The following is a 19309-nucleotide window of genomic DNA, read 5'->3' on the forward strand; positions in this document are numbered from 1 at the left end:
ATTAGTATTATTTAACTATTGTGATTTATGTCCCAATAAATATTGAATTAAAGGTTCTAAATATTTTCAACATTTCTTGAAGATAAGTACTTAGTTAGTAATTGTATTTATTTATCCTACTAATATTATAAATACGAAAGTTTGTATGGATGTCTGAATGTTAACATGTTTGTTACTCTTTCACGCAAAAACTACTGAACGGATTTTGATGAAACTTTAGAGTATTGTTTATAACCCAGAATAACATAAGTATAGGCTATAATTTATGGCTATCTGTGACAAACAAAATTTCACGCGGGTGAAGCCGCGGGCAAAAGCTAGTGATTAAAAATAATCAGGGAAGCTCTTAAAATTAGAAAAAAGAATCACTTCAATTTTAGATGTTTGTATGAAAGTCTTAAAAACTACATTTTGGAGAGAAACCTAAGAACCTAAGTATTGAAATGAGTAAGGTAGGTACTAAAATTAAGGTAGGTATGTTAAAACTAAAATAAAAATACAATTTTATTTGGGATTTTGTTATATTTGAAAAAATATACAAAAAACTAATATTATAATTAATTTGTTCTGTACAATGTAAACATAATTAAGGATACTAATAAATGCGTTACATAAAAGTGTAGAATAACTTTTTTAAATACACATTTTAAACCATAACGTTACGATGATGAATTCGACCCGTATCTATGTCTAGCATAAACATCTCAAGTTAGTTCTTAAGACAGATTTAAATTATGTACAGATATAACTAAAATAAATGGTCACATTGACCTGGGTCGGAAGATTGAAAAAGATTTGACTTAAAAGATGCGGTACTCAATAGGTAACTTTAACCAACGGAGTTGGGTTTAAAGATCTGATTCATAGTCCGCCTACTGTAAACTAAATAAGACTCAAATTCCGGCCAAATATCGAATGTTCCTATTACACTAAACATTTATTTAATAACCACGGATTCTACAGTATATTAGCAAACACTGGAAATAGAATACACCTATAAATATTGTATACTAAATACAAAACAATAACCAGTGTATAATCGTCTACCCAGGTTTCAGAAGAATAAGTAGGTACAGTGTCCACAACATCTATAGTATATTAAAACGAAGAAGTGTGTGTCAGTATATAAAGGGGGCCCTAATATAGAGGGCTTTGCTAGAAATAAGTCAAGTTTTTGCCCTTAAGCTATATTTCTTACATCAACAAAAAACGTTAACTCAGTAGGTAGTCGTAGTCGTACAGCAAAAGTTAAATTGTAAGAATGACAAACAAGACGACGACTTCAATGCGTGATTAACATCGCTTTTAGGTTTTTTAAAGTAATGGTATCATCAACATCCTTGTCTAGTTGTGATATTTTAATGGAATGTTTTATGATTAAATCTTCTCATTGTTTAGAGGGAAATTAATTGTGTCATCTACTTAGGTACATCTTTATTTAAAACCGCACAGAAATGAACAATACAAAAGGTGAGCTCATGTCATAGGGCTTTCTCTCCTAGTGGATAATTTCACGACAACATTAAATCTTAGATCTGAAAGTAAGTTGAGTTGGTATAAGAGCGTACTACGATAAGGTTATGTCATGACGAACATTAAAGATATTTTTATTTGATAGACACTGAAAACGTTATACATATTCTACCTTAAACTTATGTTTGTAACGTCTACTTCAATATTGTTAATAAAGATATACAAAAACAGCTGCAAGGATAAAAACGTAGTTCAGTCTTAGGTACAGAACTATACATTTATTTACGGATCTCTAATGCTGCCTGAGCAGATTAAAAAGGACAATGGATTAATTTTGTGTTATCGCAAACAATCACATTTTAAGATGATATCAGACAGTATAAGGTTTCAGTGAAAATTCATTGAATACTACCTATTACCTATACCTACCTATAAATGTTAAAAGTTTACAGCAGGTTGAGTGACTAATAAAATGATACGTAAGTAGACTTAGAGGTTGCGATGGGAAATGGCCAAATCTGACCAAACGTTATTAATTTCTACGTTATTTATTTTATCTTTTATGCCCTTAATTTACTTTATTTCGGTAAATTATAAAGTAATGGCCCGTCTGATGACACCTTAATAGTGTAATTGTCTATGGTTAATTAAAAATGGAAGCTTTACAATATTTTACGTTTTAATTTTGCTATGAACTTGCGTTAAATGTTACCTAATTGCGTAAACAAAAATTTTCATGCAAATTAATGCTAAATAATTGGGACGAGAACTGTTTTCAAAATATTTTTGGACGCAAGTTTATTGTCAAAATCAGATTACAACTTTTTAGATCAGTCTTCGCAATCCGATGATAAATTGGAGGGATTTGCTAGATATAAGCTACCTAAGAATTCAAAATCAACTAGGTACAAGTAGGTATTTTGTAGGTTTCGTTTTTCACGAATATCGTATTTCAGCATTGGCGATGACAATGTTCAAGTAATAAAATTAAAAGGACACTACTTAGGTACCTATGTACACATAACATGTAGTAAGTAGGTATTAGATGCTATGACATATTTTTTTAAATACATTATAACTATAGTCCCGAAAACTATTACTAACGTCAATTCATATTTCCACAAAAAATATAATAATTTAGATCCAAAGATAAATATAGTGTAATAATAGTAATTACAATAATAGAAACCATTGCGACGAATTATCCTAAACTACGCAGATGCAGCCTCTAAGAAGATATTAATTTTACCTAATAACATAAAAATGCATTGTCCTACTGTTCATCATAATCGTTTCTTAACAAAAGCCTATTTTATAATAGATCGGATGAAAAATGTGACAATATTTTAAAATGCAGCAAAAATCAGATTGATTTCGGGTGGTAGGTTTCATAAAAGCCAGACATTATCACAGCCCAAACATAAAAATACGCGTACTTCGGCTACAGTGAGATCAAACACATTGGAGTTCTGTACATTTTTCATTTCGTCCCGTCTATTTCACAGTCCAGAAAGGTAGCTAGTTTTATAGATAGTAAGCATATAAACAGATTGAAGTTACTGCCACACATCGCAAGTAAACGAGTGATTCGCGTTTGCAAGGTATAACGTATACTCGTATGTGCTAACATAGGTACTTTTTACATAGTTATCATAGCAACAGTTAAGCATGGCATAAGTGCAAGTCTGATTCAAGCCACGTTCCAAAAACAGGTGTGGCCTTAGCAGAAAAGAAATCAAAATCTACTTGATAACGATATATTCTACTTATTCCATACTGTACGATGTTAGTTTTCTTCATAATTCAACAGTTGGTTATATGGTGATAAAAAGCTTTGTAGCATGTTTAATTTGACTATGGCACAAATTAGGAATACATCAATTTACTACTCATAGGTACATAATATCTTATAAATTACACGTAAAAAGTAAATTCATAGAACTAAATGTAGTTCACGACAGCTAGATAAAATACTGAATGTTTATTGTAACATACGACATCAATGATGCTAGTGATTAGCTAGGTAAATTTATTTATAAGCATTTACTATGCAATTGCGATTGTTAATGAAATTTTTGGGGAGATACAAAGCAGTGTAACATTTACAAAACACTGGATTGTGTTTTGTTTGTTTTATTTAGTCGAATTTGGGTGCAAATCACGCTACTGCCCTAAGTCGTATCGATAAGTCGACACACATGACTATCCGCCACTTATTACAACGGCAGACCGTAAATTTTGTTTAACACGCAATAATTAACTAGGAACATAAAATAAAATTGACAAAACTCCAACTCGTGCAATAAATACTCGTACATTTGCTTCCCTACAATCGGCCGACTCGTAACGGCCTCGCCGACTATACACTGCCCACGTTACACCATCACCATCATTCACGTTCAGTCCAAGCCGTTACGAGTAGACCAATTCAAACTTACATATCTTAGTATACCTTTCCAAAATAGCACCGCCTTTCAAAATTTTTTATAAATTATTAATTCTAATTTCTTTTAAAATGGTGGCAATTTAATTACGAAATTGGTCAATTCAGTAAGTAAACGTGTTAAACACAAAATGTAATCTATTGTAGAAATTGCCTTTATAAACTTTTAGAATTTCTTAATTTAACCCCATCATTTCATACCAGAGAGCATTACATTAGTATAAAAACTGCTTTGACTTTTATCCAATTTATAACGTTTTACATAACATACGTTTTAAAGGTAATAAATACCAAAATCATTGGACTGAATGTGCGCTTATAACGCACCATAACGGCGAATCAACGTCATTTACCTTGTTAAAACCGTTTTCTACAAAGTGTAGGTTTCGTTAGTTTCCGTAGGTAGGGTCAGTTCACACGGTGGGCTGCGCGGGCGCGGGCGGCGCGTGCGCGTGCGAGCTGAGGTGCGTGGAGTCGCTGCGGCGCGGCGGCGCGGGCGGCGGCCGCTTCTTGATCGGCTTGGGCTCCTCGCGCCGCGGCGGCTGCTCGCGCCCGAACACGTTCTCGTAGAACGGGTCCTCCACGCCCCCGCCGTAGTGCTCCTGGATCCACATCGACACGCTCGTCTCCTTGTAGTCCTGCGACAGCGGGTACTCGCGGAACCCGAGCACCTCGTGCGGCGTCGTCGCCGGCTCCAGCTTGCACTTCTGCGCCACCTGCCACTTCTTCCGCATCACTCTCTGCAAGTCTTTCAGAAAGTCCTTAGGCGGATTGCTGCTCGAATCGGACAACTTTTTCGGCGAAGAAAGCCGCGTGCTCTCGTTCCGCTTGGGCGGCGGTGGCTTGCGGGGCGAAGGTGGGGCAGGGTCCGAGAGGTTGAAAGTTATTTTCTTATTTTTCTTGCTACTGTCAGAATTTGTCGGAAGATCGTCCGCAAAATTGACTTTCTTTATCGATCCGGTGCGTTCCTTGGCGGGCTCATTCGTCAGTTTCTTTTGAATGGACGGGCTTCCGTTGCTGATCTTTTTAGTTTGCAGTTCGACTAGGCAAGCGCCGAAAGCGGCAGCGTTTTGGCCATAAATACTCTTGTCAGAGTGAAGAGACGAGGTTCGCGAAGCTTCGGAGTGCACGCTGTCCAAGGATGGCTGGCGCGGGAACGTGCGGCTCCCGTCGGAATTGCGATTCGTTCGGGACTGCCCCGCGCGCGCCGCCTGTTCTATTTGCTGGGCGGTCAGTTGGTTTACGATATCGTGAACGCGGCCAGTGTTAGCTTCCATAGCATGCTCAGGAGGGGGAGGGGGAAGGCTGAGTTGCGAGCCGCAGAGATCTTCCATCGGTTCGAGGGGCGGCGGCGGAGGCGGCAGGGAGTCCAGGCTGAGCGTGGAGCTGAACATTCCATCGGGAATGTCCTCGCTGGGGGGTGGGGGTAGAGGTAAATCTTCGACTGGGGGAATTTCGGGGGGCCTCTGCACTTTGTCGTATATCGTGGTGTAGCCGTAGAGCGCGGAGCTGGTGTCGGCGCTGGTGCGGTAGATGGGGTCGCGGTTGATGGTCTCGTAGAGGCCGTAGGAGGGCGACGGGGGCTCGAGGCGAGTGGGGCTGCTGGCGGTGCTGAGGGTGCTGCCGGTGGTCGAGCCGTACACGACACTGTCGTTTGATTCTGAAATGCAATAAGGAAAGTTTTGAGGATCTTGGAAAATATTCACCTAATAAGAGAATCAATTCTTCTGATAAGTAACGTGCATGTGATTTTCAACAAAACGAATTGTGGTGCATCCTCTGTCTATAGGGTAACACTAACCAAGCGTGTGGTGTCGCTTGAGCGTAGAGTCGTCGGTCCTCTGAGCACGCGGGCGGCGCGTGAGCGTGGCGCAGTCGCCGGCGCCGTCATCGCCGTCGCCTTTCTCCACCATCTCCTTGAGCTGGCGCGTCATCCAAGTCAGCGGGATGTTCGGCTTCATGGACGGCTTACGCTTTATCGTTCCTGAAATGATGGATTCCTCTCAATGTTATGGTTGTACCAAACCTAAGTTAATTTCTAATATTTTAACTTATAAAAAACCTTACGAGGAATCGCGTTCTGATATTATGTCCTTGGATTCGTTGTGTCAACTATCGTGTGACCGTGTTTACGAAGACATTAATTCTTTTTGCATTATTTCTATTCAATATATCGTTCTCTAGTTACTAATGGTGCATTAATTCTACAGTTATTATAAAAGTTACCTTATATCACAGAATTCATTCGTTAGTATTAAAGAGAACTTACCCATAGGGAACTCGCAGTCGAAAGCACTTTCCGAGGCCGTCCCTCCATCGGAGAGGCAGCCACTGGAGCTGGACGAAGAGGCCCGCGAGTGCCTGTCGTAAACACCACATTAACAACTTCTACAAACAAGCCTACATTATCGCTATAACCCGTAAAAGATCTTAGTTTATAACAACAGCTTAGGGAGGGAAACTGGGACCCTAACTAAATTGCAAGATTTCACCAGGAGCAACTGGGATGTGAATTAATTCCCAGTTACCTCTAGTGTGCGCGGAGCTAATGGGGGCTACTGGGAAAACTTGGTGCCCATGCTTACTAGAATTGTGATCGGACAGTTCAACACGCATAAAAAACAAAAAAGCAGATAAATACATAAATACAATTCGCACTACACAATCAATCGCAAAGCATACAGGGAGCGTCAAACAGTGTAAGAATAATGGGGTCAAGTTGTTTTAGCTATTTGGTACATTCAAGATCGCAATGCTACATCATCAATCACTAAAACTAGATAATCTATGTTACATTTCCAGTCAGTAATGACACTTTTTCGGTGGCTATGCAATTCTTATTGGTCAAAAATGACATAAAATTCGGTCATCACTAATACTTGCTGCACCTTTCCGATACATGTCATGTTACTGACTAAAATCGCAATTAACACTAATAAAAACAATATTATCTGGTAACACTGACCGTCCACTGCTTATATCCGAGTTGGCAACACTGACGTTGCTGGAGGTGGACTGGGCGGGGCTGTTGACGCCGACTCCTACGTTTATGTTGGTTTTGGTTGGAATTGATGTTATCTGTAAAAGGAACTTCCTTTAGAATTCAGGCATATCTTGTGACTTTTAAAGAGAAGAGTCTGAAGATTAACTCATGGTTTCCGGATTGAGTCAAACAAAAGTAAAGCACAAAATCTATGATTCTGGATTTAAATGCTCGTGTTTGATATTAATATTTTATACAACATAACAAATAATTTATATACTTACTGAGCAAGAGCGCGCATGTGCAAGATGATCTAGATCTTCCTGCGTAAGCTCTTCGACTAGTGTTCGATGGTTTTCCAATAGTTGCCTTCCGTGCTGGAAAATTTGATTTAATGGTTAATGTTGTATGTCAGATGAAGGCAATATACCAAAAGTGACTTTGGGTTTTGCAACAACAAAGCTGCCTCAACCTTCCATAAATCAAAACTTACCTTTGCTATTCGCATTGCAGTCACCCATCTCTCCAAGGTGCGTTGGTCGTCAGCGCAGAGGAACTTTATAAACTTAACGCTCTTTGGTTGCTGGAGCCTCGGGTGTTTGATCGCGAAGCAGAAGTCAGTCGGCGACTTGTACTTCTTCTTCCAGTTTAGGCCGATGTAGACCTCGTTGGTGTCGAACGTCGCCAAGCAAACCAGCTCCTTCAGCGTCTTAACCTTGTCTTTAGGAGAGTAGTACAACCCTGTTCGAGGACAAAATCAAAAGAAATATAGAATGGATATAAAATCCAAATGAAATAAATATTTCGCATTGGCCAATTCGCATTGCATTTACGTAGGTGTGGCCACACGTCGCCAGCATTCTTTCAGGTTTACTAACCAGAAGGTCGAAGTACGAAGTGGAATTTCTTCCAGCCCCGTTTGGCGTCGCTCTTTAAATAGAGAGGTCCTTCCATAGGCGGCACCGGGTGTCCGGATATGGACGGCACCGAGCTGGTGGTTCCGCCGCTTTGGCCGAAGAATTCTTCAATGATTACTTGTCTTGAATGCTCATCGTGCTCGCTAGACCACCCTGTAAAATGGATACATTTAATTAAGTTTAGAAGATCCAACATAATGTAGGTATTGTGTTCATTTGTTGTACAATAAGCAATTTTGCTAACACGCGTTACAATCTTACCTCTATCGTCCTCAGATAAAAGGAACTTTTCAGGAGTCTGGAAAAGTGATATCTTATCGGGCCGTTCGGCAAAAAGGATCTTATTCTTGGATTCCCTCGTCCATAACATCAAATTGTCGACTAACATCTCGTGGTCTTCGTATACGCGTTCTAAAAAATAGAAATAAAGTGTAAGAAGGAGGAAGTTATTGTGCTTCCTAATCTACTATTCAATCCAACCAGACTTACCCATGTGTAAATCAGGCAGATGTTCAACTATGGCCCATTTGGGTTCCATAGTGACATGGTTCTTATCGGCAAGCAGCCTCGCCACGTAGCCGCAGGTCATCTTCTCGTCAACTAACAGACTCTTTGACGAACCATCCATAGAGAATGCTTTAATAAATAATTTCTTAACGTTAGCCTCACGCATGCGTTCCAGCGCTAATTTAATCTTGTCGGCCTTTTGCTGGAAACTTGCGTCCTAAAATTTAAAATATTTATTATTTTACCATATTATAAGTTTATAAATAATCATGCTAAAGATATCTGCCAAGATAAACGTCGGGTGTTCGAAAAAATAACAGGAATATCTTACCTTTTGGTTTTGATGGAGGTTTAATTTTAAAGCTTTGCATTTCGCACTGGCGCTACTCGAAGCGGAGGACTCGCTCGAAAGCATTGATACCTGAAAAAATATACATTATAATAAAAATCACCGATAGGAGTGTTTCACGTTTAGAAGCTGCGGTATTGGTCTAGTATTGGTCAGGACTTACGGTATCACTAAAAGCGGAATCATTGTCAGGGGAATCGGTGCGGGTGATGCCTGACGCGACATCACTGCACTCCTTGATGCACTCCGGCCTCTGAGAGCATCCCTCGCCATCCCTTTCCTTAGAAGTTGAGGAATATCCTGCAAAATTATTGTGATTTGTTAATAAAAGTAACATGACAGGGAGCGTTAATGTTAAACGTCTCCCGATCTAAGATGTGGGCATCCTATAATATTCTAATGTAAATATGCGTATTGGTTGATTACCGCACTGTTTACGTGATTGATTTTCTAGCAGAAATGTTTGTGACATTGAACGATGACACACTGGCACTGGTGAGCAATTGCTCTAAATGATTACGATATAAAATCATTGTAATATTAATAACTATGCTACAACAAGGAAAAAATAATGATTTGTCATTCATTGAAAACACTTCATCTTTATCATCCGTTGGCTTAATACTTAGTATTCATTAATAACTATTTATTTTAAGCATAGTTATGTAATCAGAAGATTTTTGACATGAGCTCCTAATAATATTAAAGCATGTTATGATTGAAAATACCTACTTTTTTTACGAAAGATAAGGGGACACTGAACTTATGGGGCAACTTCATATATCTCGGAGTTCGTAAGTGATTCTTATCACCATTCTCTTTTTAGTCCAGTAGAATTAGCTTTTAAATCGGAAATAATTCCTACAAAAGATTTTATTGTTTTAATGGCTTCATTGGTTGCCCATTAAGACTCTCCTAAGTTTTCGACTTCGACAGAGTTGTGCTTAAGTGGTGGGGGCCCCCGAAAGAGGCATTTTTTCGGTTTTCCGGTTATACCGCGTAAAGGACTTACCCTATCAAAAAGTGGTCTTCATGACGGTTGAAGGGTACTTAATCCTGCATTGAATAAGACCAAATTCATATGTTTTGGACAAACCGTTCTCGCGCTAAAGTTCGGCAAAGTAGAAAATATACGTATAATTAATGACCCTCTCCACGTCCAATGGTTTGTTACCCACAGACTTCCAAGTCTTGAAAAGGGCCACCTCAACCAGTGTAACCCTATCAAGGCTTACGAGCTTGATGCGCCTATCCTTGTTCGTCCCAGCCGTTCCTTAGAGTCATTCGGGTCAAGAGCACGCACTTTTTTTTTGATGGCCTCCCAGACCTATAAAGAATTGTATAATTGGCATGTTATGATATTAAATCTGTAGAATATTTAATAAATTTTCACTATTTAAGAAAAATTTCAATCAAGATTAATTAGTTTTAGCCCTACATAGGCTTAACTGAAAACTTTTCCAATGCGTACTCTTGACCCGATGTGTGGGTAAAATTACGCAAGTCTTAGGGTAAAGTTACGCACGCGGGGTAAACGTACGCATTCAGATTTCTAAGAGAATACAATTAAGATTGGCAATAATCAATATTTATTTAATCTTGTAAATAACATTTTAAGAACTTTAACATTAAACAAAATAAGAACTCTTTGTATTATACAGGGTGGAATTTTGTAATGCCACCTGGAGGGAAAGTACTCTTAATATTGTAGATAGAAAATTTTACTCAAATAAAACTTTCCTTAATTTTTGAAAACAAAGAGAACTCCATTCAAAGATTTTTGAAAATTTTACGAAAATTCACTATCATACCATACAATTTTTTGTAAATAATTAAAATAATTTAAGATTTCATGGTTTTCCTTTCATTTAATTTAAGCAAGTTTGTTAGAGAGATTTCATCCATAAACCATAACCCTAACGATCGATGCAATAAAAATACAGGGTGTAATTTTTAACAAATTTTAGTTGGTTTGATTCCTCTACATTACTAAGAGTACTTTCCCTCCAGGTGGCATTACAAAATTCCACCCTGTATCTATTATAATGTGAATCTTGTCTTAAATAAATTATTTATATTGGCAATAGTCCCACTTTGAGATCAAAATAATTGGCCTTCATTATTTGGTCATCTGAGATTAGATGAGGATCCGCTGAGGGGCCTTCCTTATGTAATTTTTCGGCATTTTGGTGTAGGTATTCTGAAAGATTGAACAATTTTTGATATTTTTATTTCATTTGGGGTATAAGTGCGCAACGGGGGTAAACGTACGCGTGCGTACTATTAATCTCGTACTCTTACCCCAATCGGCAAATATACCAAATAATCAGTCACAACACACATGTTAAATACTTTTTACGAATATGATAAACTTAGATCAAAACTACATTAAATGAACAATAGAAATATAGTATACTTACTGGCACAGAGCTATCCATTTAACTACAGCACACTTTTCCGTGGCATAAAAGTTAAACGAAATAAGCGTGCTATAAGTATTCGGCGACGTGTCGCGACCAGTACTTAGATTGCGTCGGCGCGGCACGTGGCTCCTAAACGGCGACAGTAGCGCCACTCTATTTTACAAACACAGACCTCGGCTCCCCCACCCCTGTCGGAGATCGGACCACCGCGTACTTTTACCCACCGCGTGCTGTTACCCCGAATGACTCTAACTGCGGTTGCTGCACCTCTTCCTGGCACTCACCTGAACGACTCTGTGTTACCTACTGTGGCTGCCCCTTTTCCTTGTATCCTCCTGCATGACTACGTTGCCTAGCCGTATGCCTGGTCTAAGGTTCGACGCCAAAAATCAACAACAACAAGTTCATATTAAAACGCTGAAGAGTTTTTTGTTTGTTTGTTTGAACGCGCTAATCTTAAGAATTACTAGTTTGATTGAAATCATTATTTTTGTGTTGAATAGCTCATACATTGAGGAAGGCTATAGGATATATACAATCACTCTACGACTAATAGAGGCGAAGCAGTAAAGAAAAATGTTGCAAGCACGGGAAATAGTATTTAAACTATTTTCACTCGTACGAAGTTGATTTTGTGGCGTCGAACCTTGGACCAGGCATATGGCTAAGCAATGAAATCGTACAGGAGGGTACAAGGAAGAGGGGCAGCCACATTAGGTAACACAGAGTCGTTCAGGAGAGTGCCAGGAAGAGGTGCAGCAACCGCAGTTAAGGAACGGCTGGGACGAACAAGGATAAGCGAATCAAACTCGTGAGCCTTGTTAGGGTTACACTGGTTAAGGCGACCCTTTACAAGGCTTGGAAGCATGTGGGTAACAAGCCATTGGACGTGGAGAGGGTCATTAATTATACGTATGTTTTCTACTTTGCCGAACTTTAGCGCGAGAACGGTTTGTCCAAAACATATGAATTTGGTCTTATTCAATGCAGGATTAAGTGCCCTTTAACCATCATGAAGACCACTTTTCGATAGGGTAAGTCCTTTACGCGGTATAACCGGAAAACCGAAAAAACGCCCCTTTCGGGGGCCCCCACCACTTAAGCACAACTCCGTCGAAGTCGAAAACTTAGGAGAGTCTTAATGGGCAACCAATGAAGCCATTAAAGCAAAAAAATCTTTTGTAGGAATTATTTCCGATTTAATCAATTTTTGTGTTTAATTCTACTGGCCTATTTGACTGAGTCAGTAATTTGATTTCTCATTGGATCTGCATGGGTTAACCAGGTTAACTTACCGGAAGAAACTCTTGATATCTCTTCGTCGTATTCGGAGTCCAGGGCGCATAGTTCCCCCAAGATGGCGTCGAGGTCTGCATCCTGCGTCTCCTCGAGGTTGGCCATCGAGAACCTGTAGGTGTCAATCCTCGGAGCGACGATCTCGAGCGGCTTCAGCGCCGACGCGCCTTCGTTCGACGTGTTCAGACCCTGGAACAATTACCACATTTTTTTAATATTTCAGAGCTGATGACGTAATTTCGTGGTCCTGTCGAGTTTCAGCGCAAAATGGAGGCAAAAAAGGACACTCATATCGTTCTATAGATTTAGCTTGATTCCAATAAACACTAGCCGAGAAAGAAGATACCTATTGCCACCCATTATACATGTCATAGTTATAATAACAATGTGTCATCGTATTATCATACTAATGAACGGCTATACCGAGGCCCTAGGGACGGCTAAAAGTTCGATTGTTCTTATCCTATGCTAACACCTAATCGGCCCCGGCCATGAATAATTCAGGGTGCACTTTGATGAGCCCCAGGAAATTAATCTCAGCCCATAAAAGTATCCACAGGACACCATGAATATGAATGAGAGAACTTATATGTCAAGAATTAATTAACAAACACGTACGAGTGGACATCCCAAAACATAGTTGGGAATGTATTGTCTTTAAACAATGAACATGGTAACGTGGGTATACAGCGATGTAACTATATTCAAAATACATAATATGATTGGCTCATTATTTTTTATCATTCGCAACGAAGTCAACATTGAATATAATTACGCAAATTATATTTGTGCAGGCATTCTAGGGTGGATGCATAATTTACCTACAGCCTATGAATATTTCATTAGATCTAACTATCAGTTAAGTAATGCCATAAATACGAGAGGTTTCAATATTCAATTTAAAAATGTAGGTAAATGCATGGTTGGCATTTTAGTTGAAGGGCAAAATTTACAAAACCGTAATGAGGCATGTCGTAGATGCATCTCAAGGTTGTAAATTTAGCTCATGGGTTGATGAGAATGCAATGAGTGACAAGATTGAACAAGTGAGGGATGAATACATTAGGGAAAATAACACCTGTGTGACTGGAATTACGAAAGGAAGCCATGAAAAATGACAATGAGGGTTTTCGCGATTGAAAAATCCGCCATATGGCAATACGTAGACGCGAGGTCCAAATGCTGCATGATTGGTGGATTTTGACATATCTGTCAAAGTCATGTCAAAAATAACCAATCATGCAGCATTTGGACCTCGCGTCTACGTATTGCCATCTGGCGGATTTTTCAATCGCGAAAACCCTAATTGGAGAAGTGGTTGTTGAAGGCTGATAAAAGATGGGTCGTATGAAGGATCGCTGATAAGTGGACAATCTGGCACATGGTGACAGCTGTCACTACACTATAAGAAAGAGAAAAGTGGTTCCAAGAAAACCGTTTCGAAGTAATTTCCAAGAGATTGGGAATTTGGTTACATCTCTGGAGACCATTTTGTTTACCAAACCTTAGAATTTACCTAAATGTTTCCAAGAACAATACCTACTTCTGCTGGAAGAAAGAAAGCATCTGCTTTTATTATCTTGTCTACGAGATAGAAAAACCTCCCTACCTATTTGAAGTTCATTTTTACCGTTATAGTAATAACAGGTAACGTTAAGATAAGGATTCGTGTCAACTAATCCTATAGAAAAGTGAGGGTCTCGCTCTCGTTATCTCTTAAAAATGTCAATAGTAAAAGTAGAAATTGAGTAGCAGATAACATTGTTAGGGGCATTTTAATATGTATTTTCATTTCATTTTTTGGTCATACATATCGATGTCTTAAGTTCTCACATGGACGTGTTAATTTTTATCAGGTGTTTTTGGTTTAATTAATACTTTTCTGTTGTTAGTGTGCTTATTTTCACTTATTCCCGAGGTGTGTCGATAATTACTGATTAAACCGTGTATAGGAAATCACGCCAGGGTTAATAATGCACGTAAAGAATAAATCACATTCTTGTTCCTATTATTAAGTTTATATGTGCCTACTCAAGCACATACGGTAGCTACTTAGTTACATGTTATGATATCTACTTATTTTTAAATGGAAGGAAATCAAATAATTGAAAATCATATTGCATATTTTTTTTAAATAACCGTGATATTCTAAATCAGGTAAAGTTACCTGTTACTGGACATGGTGAAAATGGTTTTATTTTATTTAAATTGTATTATTTAATAAACAAGACTGCTTAATTCTAAGTTTTCTTACCCTACAGAAATGTGCCCTTGTCAAAGACGAATTTTAAAAATTGTGTTTGGATACTCACTGTGCTATTCATTTCCAATATCTTTTCTATAGATTTATTTTCAACTGGGGAGCTGTTGGCACTTCTAGATTTTCCACTCGCCAAACGAAAACTTCTGTTCAGGGAGGACAAGAAACCTCCACGGTGCCACTTGCTCGGCTCGCTTAACTGCACGTCCGTCATTTCGTTTACATCGCAGCCCGCAATGACTCATGAACCAGCACACCACAACAGCAAAGTATGCCAAAAGGCCGGCACCAAGCACACTTCATGTATTTTTAACATCGTACTTTCCCCATTGCGTATAAAACAAATGCAAATCAGAAACTGCAATGAACTTGCAATTTCTTTCAATTCGAAACAGTCAGTGCCTACTTTGAATAAGAAAGAAATTTTAATTTCACGGCACGGAGACTGCGCGCGAGCGCCACTAATACACTGCAAACGCACACACACTTGACCTCGCCCATTCACTTTATTTCAAAAAGTTTGTTTTCGCGTCCGATAGTTTTATATTATATTTATGAGAGGACAAAGAGCGCAGGCGGCGTCGAACGGGACGCGTACAGCGTACGCAAACTCGAACACTACTAGAGTAGAGTCGTCGAGTAGTGTTACAAAATGAAGCATGGGTGAGTCGGCCGGCCGCTCGCAGGGCAGGCTAAGGCAGCGGGGGGAGGCAGGCAAGTAGACAAGCGGCAAAGCGCCAGGCCGCCGCGTTTCGTGGGCTGTGCACGTGTGCGCGGCCCGCTACGTTGTTTGATTCCAGAATGACGAGGATGAGACTTGGATGTGTGTGTGCGAGCCCCCTCGTCAAGTCGCGAGCGCGGCGCGCTGCCGGCTGCACGCATCGCGCCCCCACGCACACCACCGCACTCCTTGCGGAACCCGCACCTAAGTGACGATGGGGTGGCGAATGATTCACAATCTAATGCCAACATAGATTTATAAAAAATTGCATTAATTAATATTTTCTACAAAACCACGCACGTCGTGGTGTATGAGTCACAAACGATGAAATTAATTAAAATTTATCTCACTTTATTTATTACTAGCTTTCCGCCCGCGTGGAATTTTGTCTGTCACAGAAAAACTTTATCGCGCGCGTCAAAAACCGGGATAAAAACTCCTATGTCCTTTCCCGGGACTCAAACTATTACTATGCCAAATTTCATCAAAATTGGTTCAGTGGTTTAGGCAGAGAGACAGACTTTTGCATTAAAATATTTTATTTATTCTAATGGTTTTAGATCTTATATTAAAAAAATATATTGCTATCCTGATGATAATGATAGGTACATTAGATATACACAAAAAATACTACTACCTTCATATTGCTTAAGAGAAGAAGTGCAATTTATTGTTAATGTAGACAAGAATTGCTTTTGGTTATAATTTAGAAAAAATAAAAACAATATTTTTAAGTCATAACTATAGCTTTACCCTCATATTGAAAGGACATCATCCATTTTGGTCCAAAATCAAAAATGCCGGCCAAAAAATAAAAGTGCTGTATTCTGATAGAATACGTCCGCCTTAGCGTTTATTACTATGGCACCAAAGCTGTAGCACCACTGTGCATCGTAGTATTTGAGTTCTAAAAATATAAACGACTGACTTTGATCTCAAATACTACGACGCACAGTGGTGCTACAGCTTTGGTGTCATAGTAACAAATGCTAAGGCGGACGTATTCTGTCAGAATACAGCACTTTTTTTTATTGGCCGACATTTTTGATTTTGAACAAAAAATGTATGAATCGTCGATGAATTTTAGATCTCAAATACTCGACGCACAGTGGTGCTACAGCTTTGGTGTCATAGTAACAAATGCTAAAGCGGACGTATTCTGTCAGAATACAGCACTTTTTTTTTATTGGCCGACACTTTTGATTTTGAACAAAAAATGTATGAATAGGCGATGACTTTTAAATCTCAAATACTCGACGCACAGTGGAGCTACGGCTTTGGTGCCATAGTAACAAATGCTAAGGCAGACGTATTCTGTCAGAATACAGCACTTTTTTTTGTTGGCCGGCACTTTTGATTTTGGACCAAAAATATATGAAACGTGGATGATGTCCTTTACAAATAAATATGAAAATAATAACACATTGTATACTTTTATTTATGACGCTTTTGAATAACGCTGTCTGTAATCGAACAATTGAACCAAACATCAAGTCATAATAACTTATTCACTTGTTAATAAATCGTACTATTTTTTTAAGCAGTTAAAATAATAATTACTTTTGTTACTGGTTAACTTAAGCATTTCACATAATTTCACAGAAATTTCTTAACCCTTCATTTGATTTTGTTCACTGGGATGAACATTAAATTGAAAAAAATAATATGCCGAGTGCATACGTCTTAATGAGGATCATTTCGATTTTTAGCTGTGAATGCAGATTTATAGGGCTAAGAAATCCTTAATACACAGTCCAAAAATTTTTGTTCTACGACAAAAATGGACGAAGTTATGGCCAAATTACTAAAAAAGTTCACTGACCGCCCGGCGCGGGGACGATGACGTCACTATATCCGATCCGAACGCTGCCGGCGTACTGCGTGGATAGAAAATATTTTTTTCTAGCCAAACTATCAGTTTTAGAGAAAAACTTGTAATGACATTTATTCATCAGAATAAAGTAAGCTATCGATAGGTAATTTTTTAAAATAGTTATTGTGAAAAATAACGCAAATAATCCATACGCTCATACGATTCAATGGAACGCAGAGTCGCGATTGGGGTCTCCGCGGTGGTATATTTGGCGATTTATTCAAATATAAGTGTTGTTAGAGTCATATCTTCTTCCAAGTAAAATATAAAAATGTATAAGTACATATTAATTTATTTACTTCTAACAATAAGGTATAGCTGAGGCAGATACACTCTGCCTAGGCTACAAGACATTGAAATGATCTTCATAGCAATGTCTTGTAGCCTAGGCAGGCCAGAAGCTAGGTAAGGCTAGCCCCTCCCCCCAGCCCATAAGCATAAGCTGGGTATGACTCCCCCTCGGCCAGAAGCTGGGTATTACATACCCCCCCCCCCCCCCCCAGGCCAGAAACTGGGTATGACTTGACCCCCCCCCACCCCCCCCCCCCCCCCCCCTAGGCCAGAAACTGGGTATGACTTGCCTCTCCCCCCCCTCCCACCAAGGCCAGAAGCTGGGTAAGGCTTGCCCCTCCCCCCAGGCTATAAGCTGGGTATGACTTATCCCCCCCCCCCCCCCCAGGCCAGAAACTGGGTATTAGCATCATATTATGTATTATTATGTTCAATACAAACAATCATTAAGTTACACTCACCCCAACCGCGTCTCCGCATTGCATCGAATCCTATGAAAATGTGTTTTTTGGACATAGCGATACTTATTTTTCACAATTTTTATTTTTAAAAATTACTGGTCGATAGTTTACTTTATTTTGATGAATAAATGTTATTAAAAGTTTTTTTCTAAAACTGATACTTTAGCTGGAAAAAAATATTTTACATCCCAATAGTACGCCGGCTGCGCTCGATTCGGATTAGAGGTGGGCGCCGATATAAAATTGGCCGGCGGCGGCGCGCCGACTTTTTGACCTCGGCGGCGGCGGCGTCGGCGGCGTGACCTTGTTTGACCTTTGTTCATTAGGTTTTTTTTTTAAATCTGCTTTTTTAGTATCTGTCGTCAAGACTAATCAGGTGATTTGCAGTTGGTTGTGGTTTGAGGCACTAGAGTGGTTTACCCTAGTAAATTAGCTCTCTTGATCATAGATACTTTGGTATTTGGATAGCGGGTTTGCCTGAGATCAGGTTCTCATGTGCCGATAAAAGTACCCTTAACATGTATTTTTGAGCTCTTTGGAGGCACATAGTTAATGTTGGATTAGCTGACTGTCGGTGAAACATTATATTCAATTCTGTTTTATTTATATTTATGGTCTTTCCATGTCATCCTACGGTCCAGGATTTTAATGCAGGTTGATTGCAGCAATTTGTCGAGGTCTAGATTGGCCGGAGGATAAGTTTCACGTCTTAAATGATAATATGGTGAGACTTTGGGGCTTAATTACATGCGCCACTTGGTCAGCCAAGCAGCTGACTTTGCAGTCTAGTCACTTTAAGATTACAGTTACATTTGAGGAATGCCGCAGCTTTCTGGTGTCTGGGCTACTTTACTAGTAGATGTTTTAGAGTATCAGGACAGGACGTACAGGATTTTTTCTTTTCCAAACATTGTACTGATTATGGTTGGTATGGTTTCTGCCAAAATTTATGGTCGGGTATACTATATTACATGGGTCATACTTAGGCAAGGGAATAAACGAGCAAGAATGATCCTTTTCCATAATTTTAACAATACAAATGTCAGATTAATTGAGCGATAAGAGAATTCATTAGGCGACTTGCCAGCCTTATGAATCATTTTCAAAGTTAAGAGGCGAGGCGACTTGCGAGGTTCTTCTCACTCAGTGTGGTCATTGTCAAGATCATGGACTTCATGGTGATCAGATCAAATGCAAGTGCTTTACGAGGGTCCATTTTGGCTATTTCTTTAGCTTAGCCATCTCTCTTAGCGTTAGTTCTTTCGTTTCAGCCGAAAGACGTCCTGCGCCGCTCGCATCCAGGCACTTCCTG

At 39.3% G+C, this 19309-nt stretch overlaps 1 protein-coding gene across 1 annotated transcript; it reads right to left on the reverse strand.

The window, feature by feature from the left end:
- Positions 1-502: 502 nt before the first annotated feature.
- LOC135087206 (amyloid beta A4 precursor protein-binding family B member 1-interacting protein) lies at positions 503-15284 on the reverse strand. The gene is made up of 13 exons (XM_063982046.1): positions 14704-15284; positions 12391-12580; positions 8836-8972; positions 8655-8744; positions 8306-8540; positions 8078-8227; positions 7778-7969; positions 7393-7640; positions 7184-7276; positions 6882-6994; positions 6186-6277; positions 5718-5900; positions 503-5576 (listed from the first exon to the last, which is right to left on the reverse strand). The coding sequence occupies exons 1-13, from the start codon at positions 14863-14865 to the stop codon at positions 4330-4332; spliced, it is 3132 nt and encodes a 1043-aa protein (XP_063838116.1). The 5' UTR covers positions 14866-15284; the 3' UTR covers positions 503-4329.
- Positions 15285-19309: the final 4025 nt, after the last annotated feature.

This window comes from Ostrinia nubilalis, chromosome Z (genome assembly GCF_963855985.1).
Source record: "Ostrinia nubilalis chromosome Z, ilOstNubi1.1, whole genome shotgun sequence".
NCBI classification, from domain to species: domain Eukaryota; kingdom Metazoa; phylum Arthropoda; class Insecta; order Lepidoptera; family Crambidae; genus Ostrinia; species Ostrinia nubilalis.